Source organism: Acomys minous, assembly GCF_964271855.1.
Source record: "Acomys minous genome assembly, chromosome: 10".
NCBI lineage: Eukaryota > Metazoa > Chordata > Mammalia > Rodentia > Muridae > Acomys > Acomys minous.
The window spans coordinates 47,333,146-47,357,082 of NC_140491.1; the positions used below are offsets into that span (position 1 = coordinate 47,333,146).

Genomic DNA, 23,937 nt, shown 5'->3' on the forward strand with positions numbered 1-23,937 from the left:
CCCCACTGCCCAGCCCTGGCTTTTCTTGAGCTCCCCACCATCACCCTATGATGAACTTTTTAAGATAGGAATTTCAAATATTTTCAAACACCCATCTCTTGGCTGGGTCTTGCCTGTCTGTGCCCCCAAACTGCAGACTGCTTACCATCCTGCTGTAGTGTCTCAGTTGTGCCCGTAGCACGTACACCCTGCTGAAATTCCCTGGCCCCAGGATCTCGGCCAATGGAAGGTCCAGCAAGGAATCTGACCCTGCTGACCTTGGATCAAACCTGAGTCTGATGAGAAGCCAGAGCTGGCCTTGCCTTGACTGCTGTGGGCTTTGCCTCTGTTTCCCTCTGTGTCCACAGCCTGCCTCATGAGGGATGGTGATGACAGTGCTGAGAGGCCAGTGATGCCCAGGAGGTGGCACTGTGGAGAGTCCCTCCTGGTTCTGATTGGCAGACAGAATTCTGCCTTCACCACCCACCACTGTCTGCATTTCTCTGTCCCGTGATCCCTGCTGCCCCAGCTGCCTGCCCTTAGGTGCCCAAGGCTCCCTAAGCCTCTTGCACCCTTTGGAAGAGGTGAGAGAGAGGGTGTCAGGTGAGCTGTCCGCTGCAAGGTGTGTAACTAACTCCTTTTTGAGGGAATGCCTGGCACCAGCTCTGTCTTATGACCTCATGGGTTCTCCCTACACACCTCAGTTTTCCCAGGTGAAAACAGAGATGCTCGGGATGTGCTGGTTGGCTGGGTGTAGTCATGCCTGCAGCCCCTTCCCCATTGCTCCTTTACCTGGCCAGATGGCAGTGGCTTCACATGGACACTGCTGTCCCCTGCTCACTCAGCCCTTTTCTCCGTGCAGCTGGCCTCTGGGCAGGCCTTGGGCCAGTGGCTCACCTTGCAGCCCGCCAGCTCCCAGCCTGGAGCTAAGAATTTACAGCACCATGCCACCCACCTATTGTGTCCAGCTCTCTGGGCAGTCTCTGTGCGATTGTCCCAACTTCCTCCTTCCTATAAGCTGGGTTCAGACTTCTTAAAGTAGAGAGAAGGGATGGGGGCCCCCAAAACACTGAGGGATGTCCAGACAGCTGCGGGCCACCTTCATTTACATCTGTTATTCAAGTTCACTGCAGAGACGGGGTTGCCGCTTTTCCTCAGATTTTTTTCCTACATCCCCAAGACTATGGGGGCACTGTGGCCCCCACATCCAGTGCACCCAGAGTGGGGAGGACAGCTCTGGTCTTTCCAGGTGCATAAGGAGGAAGAGGAAGTTGGTATAGAGCCCAGAAGAGACAAGGCCTCAAGTAAATGACAGTGCTCAGAGTCACACACACCACATCAAAGGCCACAACACTCAGATTTTAAATTTTAATACTTAACTAAATAGAGAATTGTGAGACATTCAGTCTGTAAATGTACTGAATAATTAGAGATTATTGGACTAGTCTTAACAAAGGCAGTTAAAGGAAAATTAATTGACTGAGGTAGCAAGATCGTTAGGCACAGGGGTCTTAGAAACAGATTTGTCATTGCTCCCTCCATCCACGATCACACTAAGCAGCTGCCCCTTTAGTGGTGGTTTTGCTGTCTCTGTAGGCCCTGTATGGAGGTAAGCTGCAGCCTCGGAAGCCTGTGCAAAGGGCACCCTGGTTAGTGACTATACGTGGAAGGGACTGTGTGAATGGCGAGCCTGCTCCTCAGCTCTGCTGTGGGAACTTGAGTGTGCTCTCCTCAGGGTCCACATTGCTGCCAAGAGATTGTCTGCCCACTCCCAAAACCACACGGACTTATCAGGTGCATAGAAGGCATCAGTCTGAAAAGAAGCCGAGGGATCTCAGAGTCCCATAGCTAGTGAGTAAAAGAACACAGCTGGGGCAGGCAGAGGGCTCACAGGTGGGAGTCAGATGTCCCAGGTGGGGTCTCATATCACTGACAGGCCAGCCATCACAGGTGTGCTGCTCTCACAGGTGCTCTGCCCTCACAGGTGTGCTGCCCTCACAGGTGTGCTGCCCTCACAGGTGTGCTGCTCCCACAGGTGTGCTGCCCTCACAGGTGGGCTGCCCTCATAGGTGTGCTGCCCTCACAGGTGTGCTGCCCTCACAGGTGAGCTGCCTTCACAGGTGGGCTGCCCTCATAGATGAGAATCGAAGTCCAGCAAGCCCCTTTTGCCCTCAGGCCTATGCCCAGCTAGACCCAGCTGCCCGCCTGGCACCTGGCCACCTGAAGGCTGCATTAGGGGACACACCCTGCCTAAAGCTCATAGAGTGACATCCTGATGTCTCAGGGTCCTGGGGTGCTGAGGCTGCATCCAGGAGAAGAAATGCTGGAGAGAGGGTCCACACACAAGGTTCTTACAGTAGCTGGCAGTGTGCCTTTCTTGGCCTCACTACCCATAACCCCCAAACCCTCCTACCCAAGGGTTACGCACACAGAATCCACAGAACTGGGTTAACTGCAGCAGATGAGGCACTGCAGTGCACGGCAGCTTGAGCTGGCACTACAGGCAGTGCCCTCTCCTCCCGGACATCTTCCTCCTTCCCATCTCCCCAGTCGAACACACACACTCTTACCTCTTTCAGTGGGAGCCCAGAGGTGTTTCTGAGGGGCTTGGGGTGTGGAATGCCTTTCCTTGTGAAGTACCCATCCCCTGGTGCCTGCGTCTGCCTGAAACTGCTCTGTTCTATTGACTGCACTTGGGCTTATGGGGCATGGGGGACAGGTGAAGATGGGAGGGCTCCTCATCTCCTCATCTGAATCAGGAATCCAGACTGAGTTTTCGAGATTTAGCATCTGATGACCAGTTTTTATCTTTTAACTGATGAGCGGCTTTATTTATTTTATTATAAACAGATAAAAGATTAAGTATAACTATGTCCCATGTTGCATTCTTACACTAAAAATGATCTTTAAAGTCTGCCAGAAACTTAAACTTACCCTAGCATCCCGTGTTTTATCTGGTAGAGCAAGCAAGGCTGTGGAAGACAGTTCATGAACTCAGCTGGTTTAGTCTAAGTTTCTGACATCTAGACCCAGAGAAAAACCAGGAGTGGAGAGACAGTCCTTGACTGGAGACCCCTGCTTCTTGGGGGCCTCACCTGTGAGCTAGAGAAAGGATGAGGTGCCCCAGGGCTGGGTCCCAAAGACTGGGGTCAGTGTAGTTGGAAGTGGCTGGCAAGGGTTAATCTTTGGAGCCTCCTTAACTGTACTGTACACAAGCCCACCCCTGGGTGGTGGTAGTTGAGGAAGATGCCATCATCCTCATGGGCCCCTAGTCATCAGGGAAGGGCTGTCCATGAGCCCGGCTCTCCTAGGGTCCTTTGGTCCTCGGTTCCTGTGCAGGGAACTTTCTTGCAGGGCTATGGTTGGGGTTTTGAGCCTCATCAGCTGGTGGGCATTCGGAGAGGCTCCTGGGGATGCCCTGTAGCAAGGGAGTTGTGAGGGCTGGGTTCTGGGCCCTCCTGCCTCAGCCTCCTCTTCTGTAAAATGGGTGAGGTTGGCTCAGGGTGGCCTGCTTTTTCTAGCTCTAACATCCATCCCTTAAGTCTGGAGGAGTCCTGCCTGCCACCTACCACCCACCACAGAAGATGAACACAGGGTCCCAGGTGCCCGTGGCCAACCGTGTGGACCCCTGTTCGAGGCCTGTTTCTCAGCAGCTCATTTCATCTCTCCTGGCTTGGACTTTGGGCCCATCCCAGTAGGGAAAGGGATGCCCCACGGCTGCATTGATAATCAATGGTAGGTACTCAGGGAGCTGACTGACAGGGCTGGAGAGATGGTTGAGTGGTTCAGATCGCCGGCTGCTCTTCTAGAGGGACCTGGAATGGAGTCCAAGCATCTTCAGGAAGGTTCATCACTCCATCTGTAACTCCAGTTCTGGGGCATCTGATACCCTCTTCTGGCCTCTGTGGGTACCGGGCATGCGTGTATATAGACATTCATATAGGGACACTACTCATATACATAAGATTTAAATTTAAAAAGAAATGGGCTTGCAAGGGCTTGAGGCGAGCTTTGTGCAGATTGAATCTGGGTACCAAGCTGGTGGGGTAGTAAGTAACATGGAAGGAAAGTGAGATCGAGTCCCAAGCCACTCACAGAGGAGCAGGGCCTGGAAAAGGGCTGGGGACCACTGAGTGGTGCTGGTTGGGTGGTGGACATTCTGAAGAGCTGGAGGCCACATGGAAAACAGCTTCAGAGAGCCCTAAAAGGTGCGGCAGACTCCGGCAGACATCCCCTCTCACTCTGCGGGAGCCTCTGTCCCAGAGGCCAGGCTAACCAGGTCAGGATGCTTCCCCGGCTCAGTGTCACCCAGAGGAGCTGCAGCCTAAGGCCTGGTGTGAAATGGTCCATGCTGTTTGCAGACCTGAGGCTGGAGACCCAACAGGCCCAGGCTTCTCTCACTAGGAGAAGATGGTCCCCACAGTGGGATGCTGACACCAAAGATGACAAAGCTGCTTTCAAGGCCAACTCCCCTCCTTGTCCTGTGCTGCAAGCTGGCCTCAGCTGACTGGAGATGCTTGTGTATCGGGCTTCTCTGACTGCATAAAATGTGACAGGATCTCTCTGGATGGTTTAGGTGGCTGGCTGGGGGTAGAGCCCAGAACAGCAGTGAATATTGTGCATTGTATAGGGGGGCTGGGCTGGAGCCACACAAGCTCGCTTGCTAATTTTTTTCCCCTTGTATCCAGTGCTTCCTAGCCTCCTGGGAGCAGGCTTCAGGCTAGACTGGGTCCTAGGTGTTCAGTGTGGAATCCGTGCGAAGGTCTGGGCAGTAGCTGCAGTCTCTGGACAGGACAGGAAGGAGGTGGGCATAGTCGGGAGGGAGAGGCAGAGGGGTAGGCACAAGGACACCATGGCGGGAATGTAGCCCTTAGCCTTGAGGCGGCCTGTGATGTAAAAACAGCGAGTGAGTGTTGTACTCTGGAGGCCACTGACCCCAAACACTCTTACTCTTGATCCCATACGTGCTCTGTCTCCAGCACAGAGAGAGCCACAGCTCACCCACCGTCCCTGGAGGACTCTTTGATGGGTATCTGGAGAGGTAGGCTGCCCTGGGACCTGTGTGTGGGGAGACATCACCTTAGGTGTAGACGGATGGCCCCAGAGCTGGGAGAGGGGACAGCTGCTGTAGGACAGCGGTTGCTCAACTCGACAGCTGACAAAACTGAAGCGTCAGAGTCCAGGCCTCTCACTTAGATCCATTCCTGTTCATAGGCAGTGATGTAGGAGTCCTGTCCCAGGGCCATGGGCGTGACCAGCACAATAGCTGACACTGGTCACATGAGATGAGTCTCCAGCTGCAGTCACGTGAACTCAGAGACCAGAGAAGAGCGTGCGTGCAGACCCCGAGGCTGCTCTTGGTGAACACAGGGAATCAGCAGCATGGGGGGAGACAGGCTGTGTGTTATGCAAAAGGAGAGGCGACCCAGGTCCCCACAGAAGCATGTTTGCATAATTCTGTGACTTGCAAGGATGAGTAGGAGATGCTGTGCCCTGTGGTGATGGTGGTGGTGGTGGTGATGGTGATGGTGGTGCTGCTGGTGGTGGTGATGGTGGTGGTGGTGGTGGTGGTGATGGTGCTGCTGCTGCTGTTGGTGGTGGTGATGGTGATGGTGCTGCTGCTGCTGTTGGTGGTTGTGGTGGTGATGGTGCTGCTGCTGCTGTTGGTGGTAGTGATGGTGGTGGTGGTGGTGTGGTAGAAGAGGAGATGGTGGTGGTGGGTTACAGTACTATCCCCAGAGACTGATCTGGGGGTACACATGAGCATGTGAGGACTTCCTAGTTTCTCTGTTGCTGCAGTACACAGCACTGACCCCAATATTAGGCCTCATCTCACAACCTTGCTGCAAGATGTCAGTTTGGCAGTAAGAGAGCAGGAACGCCAAACCACATCTCTGCCTCAAAGCCAAGCTGCGCCCATGTGCAGAGAGAAGGCTCTTGTTTCTGAGGAGGGACCTAGGAGTGGAGCATCAGCTGAAATGACAAATGACCCTGTGGAGGGAAGATAGCGTCCTTGCCAGCTCTGCAGCCCACATGCCCAGGCCCCAGAATGACAGCCATCCTCACTAGTTGGGGAATAGTTCAGAGGCCCACGGCTGTGCTGTGGGTGGCAGTTCCTGGGAGAACTGTGTGCTGCCTGCAGGTGGTCAGGGTCCCCTTAGAGTCCGCTTCCTTTCTCGATGCCAGTGGGGTGGCAGGCAGCTGTGGGACACGCACACAGACGCCTCTTCTTGCAGTGACTGCTGGCTGATGCTGTCGAGTTAATTGCTAGTTGCCTTGACGCTTTCTTAAGAACAAAACTGTACAAAAAGCCACAGCGAGAGCCACCTCTTTCCACATCTCTGGCCTGCCATCCCTCAGCCTCGAGTGTGGGCCTGACTGGAAATCCTTGCTGTCTCTGGTCCTGGTGGTTAAGCAGAACCATCTGTCTCCACTGCTGTCTCATGATCACCTCCGCCTGTCAAGTGCCTACCGACTCCCCTGAGGCTCTTGGAGAGCAACCTTGGAGAACTCCTTCTGGAAGGAGTGAGGGAGCTCTCCCAGGCCTGCTCAAGGCCAGTGTTGCAGAGACAGAAGCCATTCCCCCCAGGGGTTGAGCAGGGTTCTTTGCTCACTCACAAGAGCCACTTGTCTTTCAAAAGAAATAGTCTCTGCCCGTGATCCACTTTCAGCCTCTGTACCAGCTGTGTCCCCAAGACTCAGTAGGCAGACCCCTCTGCAGCCTGCATACTCTGGGCTGGTTTATCTCCAGTGTGAACCAGTCTGGGGCTTTTCCCCTTGAGTGACGTTCTTTCTTCAGAAACGCCACCCAGTTCAGCCTCCCATTCCCTGAACAAATCCAAGGTTGGAGCTTCAAGGCCTCCCTGACTGGCCCTGGCCTAACCTGCACCAGGCCTGAGATTTGAACTCTGCCTTTTGGAAACTCACACAGGGTCTATAGGGTGCTAGTCAAATTATGGTGACCAGGGCATCAAAGCCACTCCATGTATAAAGGTCAAGGATGTCCCATAATCCCCAGTCTTGTGGTTCGATGCCACAAAGAATTGGCAACTGGGTCCCTGAGCACGCTGTCCCTTGGGAGTGCGAAATCCTGATGCTAAAGTTCCAGGTGGATGAGACCAGGTGGATGGGACCAGGTGGATGGGACCAGGTGGATGGGACTTGGGATTGAGGTGTGTTGTTAGCGGGCTATGCTGGGCCAATGCACCAGTTGTTATGTGACATGGCTCTTCTGGGGCCTCTGAGATGTCAGGAGACTGACTCCTAGGCTGAGGTATGTGTCTGAGAGAGATGAGAAGAGCAGGACCCACAGGGGAGCCAGTGACCTTGAGACAGGTCTTTGCACATAGCCGAAGGCAAAGGGACAGGGCCTTGGTCCCTCTGCAGTCTGGAGCACCGGCTAGGCATGGTGCTCCCTGAGTGATGACAGTGAGAATCAGGGTGGAGAAAGGCCTTCTCCGCCACAGGTCTTTGATGCTTTTGAGCAGGACCAGCAACGATGGATGTGGCTTCTTTGCTGCCCCCTTGAAATGGGGAGAGACTGAGCCCTCCAGTGGACCTTGCGAGTAGCTACAATTTCCTGGACATTCAACCAAAACCTTATTGGCCATCCATGTCCCATGGCTGCTCACTGGGGAAGGCCAGAATCCTGTGACATGCCCTGGCCATCAGGAACTTCCAGCTCCTCCTCATCCAGTGTCCCTACAGCCAACCCCCGGGGCAGCACAGGCAGGCTGACATCCACCTGAGTCAGCGTTTCTGGCTTTAGGTTTATACTCAAGGCAGCTGATTTAGCCTGAGAAAGCAGAGCCTAGGAAGCTGTGGCCAAGCCCTTTCCTAGCCTCCTGTGCATCTGAGCAAGGGCAGTGCGACCAGGGACCCACTGCTGCCCCCACTAACTTGGGCTGCGTATCTCTGGAGGTCCCCTCAGAGATCCTGAATCTCCTTACAGAATGGAGTGCCCCCGTGATCACCGGCAGCCTCCCTGGGGTGAGTGCTGGGATGCCCACTGATAAGTGGGGAGACCCCCTGAATCTATCTGCCCTACATCAGGCATGGGTGTGTACCCTCAACACAGTTATGTGCTCAGTCCAGCGGCAATCCTTTGGGACCAGACACTGTCATTGTTCCTGTCATCCAAGTGAGGACCAGCAAAGGAGTGTCACTTATCCCAGGCCATATGACATATGAGAGTCATGCCTGTACAGCTGCCTGTGGGGTCTGGTTCCCAGAATTGCAGAGGCCCAGGACCACAGATGGGAGTGAGGGAAGGGCGCCCCTCCTGTGCAAGTGGGCTTCACGTCTCCCTCTCCCTGCCCCTCCTCCGTCCCACCCAGTGTCCTCCCATGACAGCCTGCAGCTGGCAGGGCTGGATGCCACCCACGTCCCTCCTGTCCCCTGCTTGTAGGCTCCTCTCACTTGCCACCCCAACCCCCTCCCTGCTGTGAGTCACCTCTGCCAGGGAGCAGGTTGGGGGGGCACGAGGGTGGAGAACTGGGGGGAGGGGAAGGTGCATGGAATGGGAAAAGAATCTATGCCTTCTTATGTCTCTAGAAAAAGGGGCAGGGAATGAGAGTCACTTGCAGAGATTGGCTACAAATGTCACTTCAGCTTGTCCTGTGAGGCCTGATGGCCCCTCTCCCCTCCCCCCCCCCCCAGCCTCCAGGTGCTGAATATCTGGAGCCACACCCAGGAGGAGATTAAAGGTGGGCTGTCCCTCCTATCCTCAGCTGCCAGCTTGCTAACCGCTGCCTCTTGGGGGCACTTTTGGAATTAAACAGGTCACCACCTGTAACACTCACAGATGGTGCCTGTCGTGTGGCAGGTGCTTCGGAAGGACATGTCACAAGCTATGGCCTAGCTGCCAGCACCTGGGGGGCAGGCCCTGCCTCTGTCACCTGTAAAGTGATGGACACTAGCCCTGTCACTTGAATAGTGACATGGAATCGTTCCATGCTGCTCCCTGAACCCTGAGAGAGTCACATCAGTGCCCAAAAGCCGTAGAAGGAGCAGCTCCTGGGCCAGAAAGGCAGCTTGAGCTTTAAGTCATAAACCATCCTCCCCAGGGATGTAAGAGGTTTGCATGGGCTCAGTTCCTGCAAGCGGGTGATTCAGATTGTCCGGGTCTTACAGTGGCTTTCATGGGGCCATGGGGTGTGGGAGGAGGCAAGCCTTGTCACTGGGCCCTTGCCTGTTTTGCTTGTAACTCTGTAGGAGCATTTGCAAGAGGAGAGAGATTCTTCAGTGTGGAAGGTGCAGGCTGCGGAGGATGCAGGATAAGGCTTTTGTCACAGCCCCTGAGTATGGAAGAAAAAGCCTTGGCTTTGAGGCTGAACTGGGTCACCTGCTCTGCTGGTGCAGGGAAGCATCCTGTGTGGGGGGAGATAGGCTGCCTCGCCCTGCTGTGACTCACCGAGCATGGGTGTGCAGGCACTGTTGGAGCCGTTTCTTTTCTCGGGTCTCTTGAGGGCCTGGACCTCGCTGGTGCCCAGCGTTGGGCCCCACAACATGCCGCTGAGCTTGGGGACACCTGAGGTCTGTGGCTGGCTGCATAGACTACCTAGCGAGCCAGGCCTGCACCCTGAGATCATGGCAGAATCACCTAGAAAAGCTTTCAGGCCTCGGCATCCCCGAGGGTGGCGTCTCGGGACACTCCACTATCATTAGAAGGCAGGCAGGCGGGTGGATAATTGCAGGCTCCGCTTTAGTAAAAATTTTGAGTAAAATAGTGTTGGGTATTTTTTGTTTTGTTATTTTCTGATAAGTACTTTTATGGGAATGAAGATGAATGCTCTATTCTATCTGAGGGATGTTCCTCTGGCAGGGGGAAAAAATAGCACATCTTTGCCTGAGTTTCCTTAAGCAGCTCTCTGGCACAGCAGGTGTGTGTGTGTGTGTGTGTGTGTGTGTGTGTGTGTGTGTGTGTGTGTGTGTGTGTACAAGTGTACGTGTGTGGCACTGCCAAAGTAAATGAGCCAGCTTATATACAGCCCCCTATGTGCCCTTTTCTTGTTTGGGGTGCAAATTCTCATCACCTTTGAGCTCCTAAAAAGTGATGGGGCTCAGGAGCTCCATCTCTGAGCTTCCTGTCAGAGAGAGAGAGACACGGGGTGACCCCCTCACCCCCAGCTACACTCCATAAGGGGACTTGAATATATTTTGTAAGAGAATCCCAGTGCTTACTGGGGCTGGTTATCCGAAAGGAGTGAGGAGGCAAGGGCTTCTGGTGACACCGTGGGCTGAGGTCTGAGTCTGAGGGGGTAAAAAAGCCTCCTGGGTTTGTTCCAAGGACGAGCCTCTTGTGGGCATAGCTGCCCCAAATAAAGGTACAAGTGTGTTTCCACAGTGGTCCATACCCTAGACCACACTGCCCACCTCGGGCAGGCATTGGCCACAGAGAAGGCTCAGCCAGGTCTGCCTTCTGCAGGTGGACAGTTTTCTCCAGCACTGGGGACCAGAGAGCCAAAGACTAGTCTGCACACCTCCTAAACAGCACTTTTAAGCTGGAGCCTGCATTCTTCCTCTTCTGTTGGCCCTAGGGAGTTCCCCTAGTGAGGAAGGCACCCCTCTGAGGGTTGGATTGGCATATTCATTATGGGTTCTCCATTCTGGGAAGGGCTCAGCACTGCAAGAGGCAGGGGTTTAAATGCCGACTCCACCCCCTCCCTGTCCAACCCCCTCCCAGTCTTGGCAAGGAGGCAGCCACTGTCCTTAGTGCTAGTGCTGAAAAGCCTGTTTTTCCTCTCTCTCTCTCTCCTCTCTCTCTCTCTCTCTCTCTCTCCTCTCTCTCTCTCTCTCTCTCTCTCTCTCTCTCTCTCTCTCTCTCTCTCTCCTCTCTCTCTCTCTCTCTCTCTCTCTCTCTCTCTCTCTCTCTCTCTCTCTCTCTCTCACACACACACACACACACACACACTCCTCACACACGTGCACGCACGCATGCACATGTGCACATACAGACTCACACACATAGTCACACACACATGCACGCATGCATGCACATGCACACACACATGCACGCACTCATGCACGCATGCACATGTGTACATACACAGACTCACACATAGTCATACACATGCACACATACACACACTCACACATGTAAACACACACATGCACATATGCACACAGTCACACATACAGACTCACACACGTGCATACACAGTTGCGCATGTACACCCACACTCACACCAGCAGCTGGGAAGATAAGTTGTGCATAAGCTGGGGTGAGGACTGCGAGCTCTTTCCTTGCTGCCCTGCATTCTGCTCTGGCTGTGGCTGTAGCAAGGTGTGTAGCTCTCTCTCTTCGGCGCATGCGTCTTTGGTAGGGGGCGGCTCTATTGCTAGCTCTATCAGCTTTTTTGTTTTGTTTTTCGAGACAGAGTTTCTCTGTGTAACCTTGACTATCCTGGTTAGACCAGGCTGGCCTCAAACTCACAGCAATCCACCTGCCTCTGCCTCCCGAGTGCTGGGATTAAAGGCGTGCGGACACCACGTCCGGTCTCTATCAGCTTTTTTAAAGCTTCTTGGCACCTTTCTTTGGAATATAAAAACTCTGCCTAGTGAGTTGCTCCACCTTTGGGGGCCTTAGGGAAGGACTGCCGGAGAAGCAATCACGCCTGTTGGCCCTGCCAGGAGGAGGTGGGGGAGCTACCGGCAGGCAGGCCCTCTGAGAACTCAGGGTCCATATGTCATATGTGGCTGGTCACCTCAGAGCCTTGTAAGGCAAGGAGAAGCAGTGGGCTTTGGCCTCTGAGGCCACATGCTTGGCACCACCTGGCAGGCACACTGTTGTACAGACCCCATTGCTAGAAGTGGAATTAGAGCCGTAAGTGAAGGGTTAAGTCTAACAGACTTCCTGCCCTTTGCATTGTTGGAAACACCCTCAGCCCAGAGTTCAGCTGCTCACTGCCTCCTGTGTTTGTCTCTGTCCCAGGCACCAGTTGTTTATGGCCCTAGGTATCCACAGCCTCTTTCTCCCTTGCAGCCAGCCAGGTGGGTGCCCCAGAGGCCAGGAAGTGGGTGGACTTCTCTTTTACCAGATCATCCCTTGGGTAGCCTCTTGTTTGGTGACTGCTACCCACACTTGGGGACCTCTCCTGATGTGGCAGTCATGAGTCCCCAGCTGCTTAGGCACGAGGTGATACTTTGCCCTTTTCTGTTGCCAGATCACCAGAAATTGGAGAGAGAGGCTCGGATCTGCCGTCTGCTGAAGCATTCCAACATCGGTGAGTGCCCGGAGGAGGGTAGACTGGGTAGTTTTGAGAATGCTACAGAGATATTCAGAACCCAGCACCTCGGACCTCTAAGCTTCACACATGGGCTGAGTATTCAGTGCCAGGACTGCTAGCCCAGGAGGGAGTGGGCACTCAACAAGAACCTATCGGCCCCATCTGCCCACGCTCAGCATAGACAGAAGCCAAGGCAGGATAGTCACAGGATTCTGGCTTCTCTGCCAAGCCTTGGTCCCCAGAAGGCACAGCTGCTCTGCCTGTCGGGCTCCTTCTGAAAGATGAACAGACAAATGTTCAAGGAGCTGCTGGGACTAGGTTGTGCTGACCTGGGAAGTTGGCTCAGCTCTTCCTGGGTCATTTAGTCCTTCCCTGGCCATAGCAGGGCCCTTGTGACGCAGGGACCCACCAGACTGCCTGCTTGTTCCTCCCTCCAGGACTGAGGAAGAACTTGAGAGCTCAGATCTTACCCATGCTGGGGAGCAAGTGGTGACACCCATCGGCAGATGCAGGCCCGACTGACCACAGAGGCACTGGAAGTCCTGGGTTCTTCCTGCCAACGTTTCAGTTTTGCTAGGAATCTGTTTTAAAGGGGCCCCCAGGGATTGCCAGCTTGGGAGCCTGGTTTCTACAATCCCTTCCCAGGCCAGGGGTTGAGATAGAGAATGAAGGTTAGCCTGCTTTGGGGATGTAGGCTTCCTGTTGCTGTCCCACTCCCAGGTGCTGAAGGCCCACGGCCAGGCTGAGAGTTGAACAGGGGGAAAGATAAAAGCTTTCACTCCTAAGGCTGGTTCTCAGGCACCAGTTGATGGCTCTTAGTCTCTTAGTCTCAGAGCCTTACCCTGGTTTTTTGCTTCTGGAGACAATGCCTCACTATGTAACCTTGGCTGGTCCTGAACTTGCTGTCACTAAACTCATAGAGATCTACCAGCCTCTGCCTCCCAGGTGCAGGGATTAAAAGTGTGCACCACCACACCCAGCATAGAGCTTTATCCTCTTGACAGGCAAGTGTCTGGGCTTGGCCTGGAGAGCTGACTCGGAAGGTCTGGGTAGGTCCTGGAACCTGGATCTCAGCAGTGTCCATGGACTGCTGGGCCACTGGGTGCCTGCAGCTCAGCGCCAAGAGCCTGTTACCTCACCACTAGGCACTGCTCCTCTTCTTGGGGGCCATGGAAGAGGGCACCCCAACCCAGCTCCAGCAGTACCTGAAGCCCTTGCTTACCCGCCCCACTGTGGTAAATCTGCCCATGTTTGCACAAACTGCCTTTTTGGGGTTGAGTGGGTGCCCAGGTGTGTTTTAGGTCGCTATTTTGTTCAGTCCTGCAATAAGACATCTCCCAGAAGCCTAGTGTAGTTCCGGATGGGTTCCAAGCAGTGGCCTGGCTCCAGCTTTCTGTGTAGACTGCGGAGAAGGGGCCACTAGAAATCCTTGCAGTAGCTTCATTTTGATCAGGGTTAGGACCCCAAAACAGAACATTCCAGAGCACAGGCCCAACTCTGTGGGGCTCCTGTGGAACCCTCTCTGGAGATCCAGGAGCTCTCTGAGGAGGTGAGGGGGCTCCTAAGGGCTACCCCCAGCCTTGCCTCACTCCCCTTCCCTCAGCCCCATGGTCTACTCTGGGACCATGAGCAAGTGCAGGGGGACAGGTCTGGGAGGTGGCTCTGGTAGGGGGGAGGTCAGTCAGGAAGCAGTGTGTGGCAGGCTGAGGAGGGGAGAGACCTCTTGTCCCCTTTCTGATACTGGAGATGCTCCCGCTCTCTCCCAGGGACCATATAGGATGAGCTGAGCTGATTCTGTGAAGTTCCCTGTTATGGAAAGCAGCACCAACTACACAGCTCTTTCTCTTCAGAGGCCTGAGCTAAGGCCCGCCCACATGCTCCGAGCCGACTCCTTATTGGTGGAAGGGGACACAGGGAGGTTTCACAAGTGTGGTACCATCTATGCCACAGGACAAATAACTCCCAGGTCTTCACCAACCAGCCTGGGTCGTCGGTGCTCTCTAGAACAGTAGGGCTGGCTGGCAGGCCTCTGTGGGGCTTGTGGGACCCACTGCAAAGTCCTTGTTTCAAAAGTTATTAGGAATTTCACAGCAGGGCTGGAGGGATGGCTCAGTGCTTACAAGCACCTGTCGCTCTGCAGAGGCCCTGAGTCAGATTCCCAGCACCCGTGTGGCAGTGCGCAACCACCTATTAATTCCAATTCCAGGGGAGCCAACACCCTTTTCTGGCCTCTGTGAACACCAGGTACACACTTGGCATACATAGGTACATGTATGTATGAGGCAAAGCACTCATAAGATAAAATAAACACTTTTTAAGAAAGGATTTCAATAGTTGGGTAGTGGTGATGCAATCCTTTAATCCCAGCACTCAAGAGGCAGAGGCAGGCGGATCACTATAAGTTCAAGGCCAGCCTGGTCTACAGGTTGAGTTCCAGGGCAGCCAAGGGTACACAGAGAAACCCTGTCTTAAAAAACCAAAAGGATTTCAAAACAGCAGCAGAAAGAGAGCCTTCTAGAACTATCTGGGCTCCTCCCCAACATACTGGCCATGCCTAGGGTACATGTGCATGGTGAATATAGCCAAGGCTGTGTCTGCCCAGAGATTGATGGGAACCTTGGATTTAATTTCCAAGATGGCTGCTTCTACGATCTCAGTTCGTCTTCATAAGTATCTCCCCAGAGCCAGGTAAGTATCGCTGAGACTTGGCAACAGGCTTCTCCAAAGCCAGTGAGGACAGAGGCAGAGAGCGTTGGTCAGTCTCCATCTCTGGGAAAAAACACTTGAAGATAATCAACCTGGAAGACGAAAACTGTTTTATCTCACTGTTACGGAGATGTCAGCCCAGGGACTGGGGAGGCACCTCAGAGGGCAAAGTGCTCATCCATCACAGGTGCCTGATCCACAGCACCCATGTAAATACCAAGCAGACATGGTGCCAGCCTGCAATCCCAGTGCTCAGGAGGGGCCGGGGCATGCCCAGAGTAAGCTGGCTGGCTGAGTTGGTGACTTCCAGGTTCAAATGACAACTCATTATTAAGGCTGAGAGTAATTGAGGAAGACACCTGGTATCAACCTCTGGCCTCCATGTGCACCCACACACACACATACATGTGCCCCAACACGTGTGAACATGCATGCATGCATGTACACAGAACACACACACATGAATGCACACATGCACATGCAAAATAAGTGACAGTCCATGATTGCTTGGCTTGGTTGCTTTGGGCCTGTGGTAGAAGCAAATGTTGGGGGAAACCAGTTCACCTCACCTCCTCCTCCTCCTCCTCCTCCTCCTCCTCTTCCTCTTCTTCTTCCTCCTCTTCCACCTCCTCCTCCTTTTCTAGAGGGTTTTTCTGTGTAGCTCTGGCTACACACAAACCAGACCAGGCTGGCCTTGAACTCAGAGATCTGCCTGCTTGTGCCTCTCAAGTGCAGGGATTAAAGGCGTGCGCCACCATGCCTGGCTAGAATTTTTTCCTTTTGAAGGCTGAATGATACTCATAGCATGGCTGTTCCACATTTTGTTTGTCCATCCATCTTTTGATGGACACTTTGGGCTGCATCCACCTCTTGGCCATTGTGAATGGCGCTGCTGCTGCTCTGATGGGGCACACAGGTGTGAGTCCCTGCCTTCAGTCCGCTGAGTGTACACCTGGGAGCAGTGTTGGCCACGTGTGAACCGTATTTAACCCTTTGAGGAACCACGTGTCTTCTTATGATGTAGTTTGCATGGTATCTCTCTTGCCTACTCTATTTGAAGCGCACAGTCAGGGCAATCAGATTTTACAGAGGAAATGCACCATAGGGTTTGGGATGGGTTTTGCAGCCACTATGATGAGCACCTTAGGTCTGGGGGCCTGATTCCTACCTGCTAAGCTGTCTCATTGTGAGTGAGGCTCACAGCCTCACCCCAAGATCATCCATAAAGTGAGTCCCTCGACCCTCAGCTGCCAGGTCTGTAGCATCCAGAGAGGGCTTGGCCCAGCGCTTGCTCTAAGGGTGGCCCAGTCTCCATCAGAATGAAAAGCGGGGCTGGGCAGGTGCAGCAGCCCTGGGTGTGGCCTGACCTTTGCAGTGCTGTGAAGAAGCAAGAAGATTTGCCTGGATCCCCTCCTGGGAAGAGGCCCAACTCTTTTAGGCTGTCACCCTAGTTTCTGGGCTCTAGGTGTCCTGCTGTCAGGCAGAAAGCTCCCCCCCCCCCCCAGAAGAGAGCCACAAAGCAGGAGTGACAGGAGACATCCCCCAGGCCTTAACAGATGTGAGGAAGGGCTTCCTTGTCCATAAGAAGGTGGAGTGAACAGAGGAGCCCACGTGGTCTTGGGCCCTGTGCCACACACGGCGGGGTGCCCAGGTGAAGGGGCTTCCAGATGAGGTTGTGACAGTGAAGTTGGCATCTCTGTGACACTTCTCCTTGAGCACAGATGGTCTACGCCTTACCTGGATGTGTCTCTGAGCTCAGCGCCATCCCCCAGGGAAGTTCCAGAATTCACTATTCAGCACATGTTTATAAATTCCTGCCTTGTGCCAAGAGAGGCCACTCCCAGGCTGCCTTAGGTCACTTATAAGAGCTGCAGGCAAGATTTCTGAGCTCTAGCCCACTATTGGCATCACATGCTTGACCTGCAGGTGGGAGCCAGTGCCACGGTGAGCCAGGAGATCGTGAGCAGAAGGACCCCCAAATCCTCTAATGTGTGGGTACCCCCCAAGCTTCTTTGCCCTCAGAAGCCACAACCTCAGCTGGCCTTGGGAGTCTGGGCCTTTGCCCCACTCAGCAGAAGAGAAAAGGGTCCCTAGCAACAGGAAGCCCCACACAGCACAAGAGGAAGATGGGCACCGTCCACGCCCCTGCATTCCTCTCCCCTGGGAGACTCAGACAGGTTAACTGGGGGAGCTGTGCCCCTGACCACCTGACCTAGACCCTCCTGGCTGTCCTGGTAAGAAGCTGTGGTGAACTCTCCCAGTACCACCTCTGTATACCAACGGAGTGTCATTTACTTCCTGTCTCAAATAGACTTTGTCACGATTCTGTCACATTTTCCTTAGCCTTTTCTGGGAACTCATGAATCTGATTCGCTGGTTAGGGTTTCTTCGAAGCCATTAAAATAAGCACCTGTTTTAAACAATGGTGTCCACATACCTGCTACCTTAATCCCTTATACACAGAACTCAGTGGTTCCTTCTGCGAGAAAAACCTGTGTCCTAGAAAGGAGATGAGACCCATCTATTTGGTCAAGATGGGCCAAGTCTCTTCGGCCTCTAGGCCAGTGGCTGAGAACAGGCAGCCCCCAACAGTCTTTCCTGGGCATGTTAGGGGGCGATGAGGCAGCTCAAGGACCAGCTGAGCCTTCAAGGATTGATGGGAGAAGGTCCTGTGACTGACTGAGAGAGAGAGAGAGAGAAAGACCCTTCTCTCTTCAGAGTGGTGTGTCTCAGAGTGGAGGCAGCTGGAGCACCTTCTACAGGCCACCCTGATGGGCCCCCACTAGGAAGGAGCCAGAAGAATGTGTCTTGACTCGGCCTCAGGGGTTTGTTGGAAGGTTCTAGAAGGAGGATGCAGCAGGCACCAGGGATTCATCTTGACTTTGGGAGGACATGGATCAGCCTGGACAGAGTAGGGGTCCAGGTAGAAACAGAGAGTCTAGGGGGCCAAGTAGAACAGGTAATGTCCTCGCTAAGTCCTCACTAAGGGGCTCGGATAGCCTAAAAGAGCTGACAAGGATGTGAGTCCCAGAGGATGCTTTGGGTAGGGTCAGGGAAGCTAGGCTACTGCACTTAGAACCAGGCCATGGAGGAAGAAATGTAAGGACCTGTGTCCACAGTAGCTGCAGCCAGGCCACTGCCGTGGGCTTCAGACTCTTAAATCTCAGTCTCCTGGTGTTTCTCATATGACAGTGGTGACATTGACGGACAGGGCTGTGGCTCAGGGAGCATGCACATAGGAACACAATTCACAGCACCTCGAGAGCGGGCGATGCTTCCTCCCACTTCATAGAGCTGCAGGCTGAGGCTCAGGTGACTGGAGGTCGCTCCCAATTCACACAGCTGCCCCCCCCAGTGTGAAATGCTTAGCCATGGGGCTAAGGCACCTGGAACCAAGTTGAGGCGAAGGGCAGATCGGGGTTCCCAGGCATAAGGGTGCTATCAGGATGGCACCTGGGAGGAACCAGTGCCAAGAGGGAGGGTGCTGGCAGCCAGCTGGAAACTAGGACAGTGGGGAGGGTGCCAGGAGGAGGCATCATGTGGACTGGTTTTGCCTAAGGTCCTGGAGCCCTGTGGGACCAAGCAAGAAGGTGGCTGTTTTCACCCTCCAGCCTCGTGGCCCAGTCTTGGGTGATGGAAGACAGCAAGAATTTAGCAATACCCCCCCCCCCAAAATTAGCAATACCGAGAGTACAAGGGCCGGGCTGGTAGTGTGGGCTCCCTGGAGCCAGACCCCTGATCCCACAGGCCCGCTTCACCTTTTGTGGGCTGTGTGCCCTCGGCCTGGAGGGGGTGGTCGGTGAGATAACTGGGCGGACACGTGCAAGGTGCTCAGGGCAGCCGCCCCAAGCAGCGTTGTTCTAGCAAATGGCAGAATCTGCATGCGAGGGAGCTGGGCCCAAAGTGATTGGTTCCTAGAAAATCCTTACTGCTTGGTGCAAGGGCAGCCCACCCCCCACACACCCCCACCTCCTCCACCAGCCCGACCTCACCATGGCTTCCTCGCTCTCCCAGCCTTAGTTCATGGTTCCTCACAGCCCATCAGCCCCTGCCTGTCCAGGCAGGGACTAGGTGAGAACCTGAGTACAAGTTCCCAAGTGGTGTGGGGGATAAGGGCCAGAGAAGGGAGACTGTTAGTCCCCACCCCGTCGGGTCACGAGGAGTCAGAAGTCAAGTCCCAGCCTTTGAAGGCTACCACCCCTGGCAATGCTCCCAAACCGAGGCTCTGTCCTGCTGAGGGCAGTCCCAAATGAATAATAGGTTTGTTCCCTGCAGACTCCTCTCCCATGATGATGGCTCCTGTCAGGGGCTCTTGAGCCTTTGCTGTGTTTCCTCTTGGTGTGTGTGTGGGGGGGGGGGGGAATAGGAGAGCGGAAAGGGGCCAGGGGAAGAGGCGGCAAGGTGTGGCCTAGACTCCCTGGTGCTCCCTCAGAAGGCTCAGCTGGCAGCACCTAAAGCCAGCTCCCAGCTCTGTGGGCCACAGAGAGGAGCTCCCTCCCCTAGGTTTGCACCACTGGTTCTGTGGTCCCAGACCGGGTGGAGGTAAGCGGTAGGGAATATTCTGGGCTACCTCCCTGCTCCTTATGACTTCTCTGTCCCTGCAGTCCGTCTCCATGACAGCATCTCTGAAGAGGGCTTCCACTACCTGGTCTTCGATCTGTAAGTGCCAGGTCCAAGGACCCTTACCTTCTGCCCGCAGCACCAGCACGGGGGCGGGCGGGGGGGGGGGGGGGCGGGGCAGAAGGGGTGTCTGGGGGGGCGTGGCCTCCTCAGGTTCAGGAGCACTTCTGTCCCCACATCACGACACTCCTTGAGTGCAACTCTGCAGCGGGTTACCTTGTACCCCCAGCCATATCCAGCCTAGCCACCGCTGACTTGGCTATGTACAGATTCTTACCTACAGGGTTGAGTCCGACCCGTTGAGGTAGTCCTCCGTGCAGAAAGCTGATTGGTAGGGCAGTGGGGGGAACACCACAGAGACCAGTCAGTGCCCGGTCGCCTTCCTTCCTCCTGAGGCCTGCGTGCAGGGTTGGGGCACGGCTAGCTGGCATGAGCATGTGTGTTTGTAAGTGTGGGTGGAAGGATGTATGGCCAGGCATCTGTGTGACCGTCCCTGAGCTTGTGAGAGCGTTAAGTGCGGAGATGGTTTGTATAAAGCCCACAAGTGTGCATGCATGTCTGTTTTATGAGTGTGATAGTATGTGTGTGTGTGTGTGTGTGTGTGTGTGTGTGTGTGTGTGCATGTGAGTGTGTTTGCATGCAGTGTGTTTGCACGGAGGGTGTGCAGAAGCTGAGTGAGAAGGCGTTTGGGGCCAACTCCACCTCTCACTTCCTGCCGGATTTAGAAGCTATGATCTCATCTTCCTTACTCTTGACAGCCCCTGCTAAGCGGCACTATATTTAGCTGTCCGTGAATCCAGGCTGCTTCGGGACCCTAGACTCAGTGGGGGCCCAGGGGCTTTGGCCTGCCCTGGTGGCCTCCAGACTGCACAGCCAGGGATGCTTGGCTCTGGTGCTGTTACCATGGTTACCTCATGCCCTCTGGCTGCCCTTGAGCAACAGGCTGCATGGGAACAGGAGGAGCCTTTCTAGGGCCACCTCTCAGCTCTTCCTCCCTCAAACAACAGATGTCCAGGCTGCCAGCCGGGCCTCTGCCCTGTAGGGTCTTTTGGAGTTTGGTTACTTCTCAGCTACCTCTGTGTGGTCCACAAGACTCTGCCTAGAATTATCAGCCGTGTAACAGGCTGCACTCCCATCGAATCTACGCTGAGACACCAGTCCCATGGGTTGAGGCAGAGCAGGCTCAAGTTTCAAGTTTCTCCTGTGTGCCCCAGAACCACTTAAACCACCATCTCTCCTCCAGAAACGGAGGCCTGTGGGCCCAGGGGCCCTGATGGCCAACAGATGGTGGCACTTGTTTCAGGAGCTGAGGAGGAAAGAGAAAGGGAGAAGGGATGCGTGTGTGTGTGTGTGTGTGTGTGTGTGTGTGTGTGTGTGTGACACATTTATCTCTCAGACTCGCCAACACTTGCCAGGCAGGCAGCTGTAGAGAGAGACTGAGGAGGTGGGTCTGGAGAAAAGGCCTAAATATCCTCCTTTCATGCCTCTGGAGCCTCCAGGGTTGCAGGTTCTGAGGTGGTCTGGTAGCACCCCAGCAGACGCGAGGCCTTGTCAATTTGGAGCTCTGCAGGTTCTGGAAGATGACCCGTACATCCCAGGCCTGGGCATGAAAGCTACATAGCAGAGCTCTTGGCAGCAGCCCAACATATCCCATGGCAGCGACCTCAGTAGAGGCCCAATTCCCTGCCCTGAGACTCTGGACCAGGAGATGGTGCTGGTGTCCACACACCAAAGTGCAACTGCCTGAACACATGCAGTACCTCGGGGGGGGGGGGGGTTGGCCCTGGCACAGATCTGGCACCTCCAAGGGCATCCTTTGAGCTACAGCTCTGCACCAAGAGCCTTACGCCATTTTCTTTGCCCAGACTTGTGTGTTTGCAAAGCCCAATTCAAGAAGTGTGTGTGTGTGTGTGTGTGTGTGTGTGTGTGTGTGTGTGCGCGCGCGCACACGTGCGTGCTAAGATTCAATTAATCACCCAGTCCCAGGGATAACAGCCCCTTACCTGGGCTACTGCTGGGTCTGACTCTCCTGGTCCAGATGTGTGCAAAGTACATGCTCATGTTGTTGCTTTGTCCACCTTGGGATGGGCATTTGCTGGATGGAGAGAGAGGCAAAGCACAGTAGTGTGTTGTCTGTGGTCTCATGGAGACAAGAGTTCATGTATCTCAAGATCATGATGCCAGGGCCAGGCATTAAGTCCTCTGGACCCTCTCACCACTGTGTGAGGCCTCAAATCTGGCCCAGGACAGCGGGGGGGGGGGCAGGGGGGGCGGAATTGATGAGGGGGAATCCAGATATTCACAGACTAGGAAGAATTATGAGTCACAAAGCTGGGTCTGTCACTGGAAAATCCTGGCTCAAACACCTGTGCTGCCTTCTCTGGAAAGACCGCTTATATCTGAGAAACTCCGGTTGTTTCAGAGAACCGATATAAAGTATTAAATGTCATTGGGTGTGAGCAAGTATGCCCTGGATAAGTTGTCGCTCTGGCAAGTGTACAAGGATGGAGGTAAGGGTGAGAATGGTGTGGTGGTGGTGATGATGATGATGATGATGATGATGATGATGATGATGGTGATAGTGTTGAGACGGTAGCAGTGATGATGGTGATGATGGTGATTGATGGTAATATTGGTGGTAGTGGTGATGATGATGAGGTGGTGGTGGTGGTGATGATGATGATGATGATGATGATGATAGTGTTGAGATGGTAGCAGTGATGACAGTGATGATGGTGATGGTAATATTGGTGGTAGTGGTGATGATGATGATGAGGTGGTGGTGATGATGGTGGTCATGATTGTAGTGATGGTGATATAATGAGAGATGTTATGGAGGTGGTGGTGGCAGTAATGGCCATGATGTGGCAGTAGTGATAATGTTGGTATTAGTGGTGACAGTGATGGCGATGACGGTGGCAGTAGTGGTGGTGATGACCGTGGTGGCAGTGATGACCGCGGTGGCAGTGATGACAGTGGCCATGATGGTAGTGATGATGATGACCGTGGTGGCAGTGATGACAGCGGTGGCAGTGATGACAGTGGCCATGATGGTAGTGACGATGATGGGTAGTGATGGTGGTGACAGTGATGGAGGTGTCAGGATGGCGAGGATCTCCAGGATCCATGACCGTGTGCTTTCCTCATAGGGTCACTGGTGGGGAACTCTTTGAAGACATCGTGGCAAGAGAGTACTACAGCGAGGCGGATGCCAGGTGGGTGCAGAGCCTCACACTGTGATCCCCTTTCCTGACCTCTGGCTCCTTCCTAATTCGGCCCCACAATTGTCCTATGTGCCACTGTCATTTCCATGGCCCCTCAATCCCCACCCATGCTGTCCTCTTGGAGCCACCTCGAGCCCCACCCAGCCTGAGCATAGCACTGTACAGGCACAGCTGCTACAAAAGCTGCCACTGGCTCTCCTCTCGGAGCCCCTGACCTTGTACCCACATCACTCCAGGGCAATAGGGAGAGTCCAGGGAGATATGAAACCATAGTTCAGGGCCAAGGGGACATATGTCCTCCAGCCAGGATGCCAGTGAGAGGACTGAATCCTGGGTCCGTGGGCATCTAGTATGTGGGTGCATGGAGGTACATCAATTCTATCAGGCTTGGAGTCTGCATGGTTGCATAGTCTTTCTCTCCAGGCCAGCCTTTGCCAGGCAATGGTGGCCCATTGATGACTGTTTATGGCATGGTTCCTGGGAAGCAGACTGAAGCGTGTCAGCTGGGGCAAGGATGGGTCTGTCTCTGGAAGGACTCCTAGGTCCCACATCAGGTGCTGCCCTGACTGTGTCTTATCTCGGGGATATCTTTTGGTGGCCACTCCCTGCCTTTTGGGCCCTGTCCACCTTCCTCTCTTGGCCACAGAGATAGATGTGCATTAAAAAAAAGAAAGGGTGCCACAGTGGTCCTTTCCAAGCAGTGGAGTTATGGGGGGGCAGGGGTTAAATTTTTTCATCTTGTCTATTTTAAAGCTTGTCTTTAATGAATATGTATTACATCTCTAATCGAGGAAACGGATATTATTTCTACAGGAGCTTTATGTGCCTTGATCTGCACTAGCAGGCAGCCTTGCCTTTCACTGCAGGCCTGGCGTCCCTGTGGGAAGCCATGAGCATCCTGGCTCATCTTGGCCTCTTAGGTCTTCCCCCGCAGAGCCAGGGAGCAGAGGCCAAGGCACAGAGAAGGACAGGGCGGGACAGGCCTGTGGCCCCAATTCTCAGTCTCAGGAAACCAAGGGCACTGAGTCCTCTCAAAGGCTCCCTCAAGAAAAAACAGTGTGTTTTGCAAAATATCCCAGAAGAGGCCTGCCCTTTGGACTGGAGGAAAATAAAATGTTCCTTTATATTCTACTTATAAGAGAAACATAACATGAAAGGAAGCCTCTTTCCCTGACCTAAAC

The 23,937-nt window shown here is 54.1% G+C and overlaps 1 protein-coding gene and 1 long non-coding RNA gene across 10 annotated transcripts in view; one reads left to right on the forward strand and one right to left on the reverse strand.

Annotated features, from left to right (window-relative positions):
- The window catches only part of CAMK2B (calcium/calmodulin dependent protein kinase II beta), a 95,754-nt gene that overhangs the window by 44,759 nt on the left and 27,058 nt on the right, over positions 1–23,937 (forward strand). For all 8 annotated transcript variants that reach the window (XM_084798537.1, XM_084798536.1, XM_084798535.1 and 5 more), the window contains exons 3-5: positions 12,144–12,203; positions 19,517–19,571; positions 22,682–22,747. In XM_084798537.1, coding sequence (XP_084654663.1) covers positions 12,144–12,203; positions 19,517–19,571; positions 22,682–22,747 — 181 coding nt within the window. The remainder of the gene's footprint in view (positions 1–12,143; positions 12,204–19,516; positions 19,572–22,681; positions 22,748–23,937) is intronic.
- LOC311607044 lies at positions 14,546–19,996 on the reverse strand. 2 transcript variants are annotated; one of them, XR_014782517.1, is made up of 3 exons: positions 19,810–19,996; positions 16,081–16,289; positions 14,546–15,004 (listed from the first exon to the last, which is right to left on the reverse strand). It is a non-coding gene; the product is annotated as an uncharacterized lncRNA (long non-coding RNA). The 2 variants fall into 2 exon arrangements; XR_014782516.1 differs by lacking the exon at positions 16,081–16,289.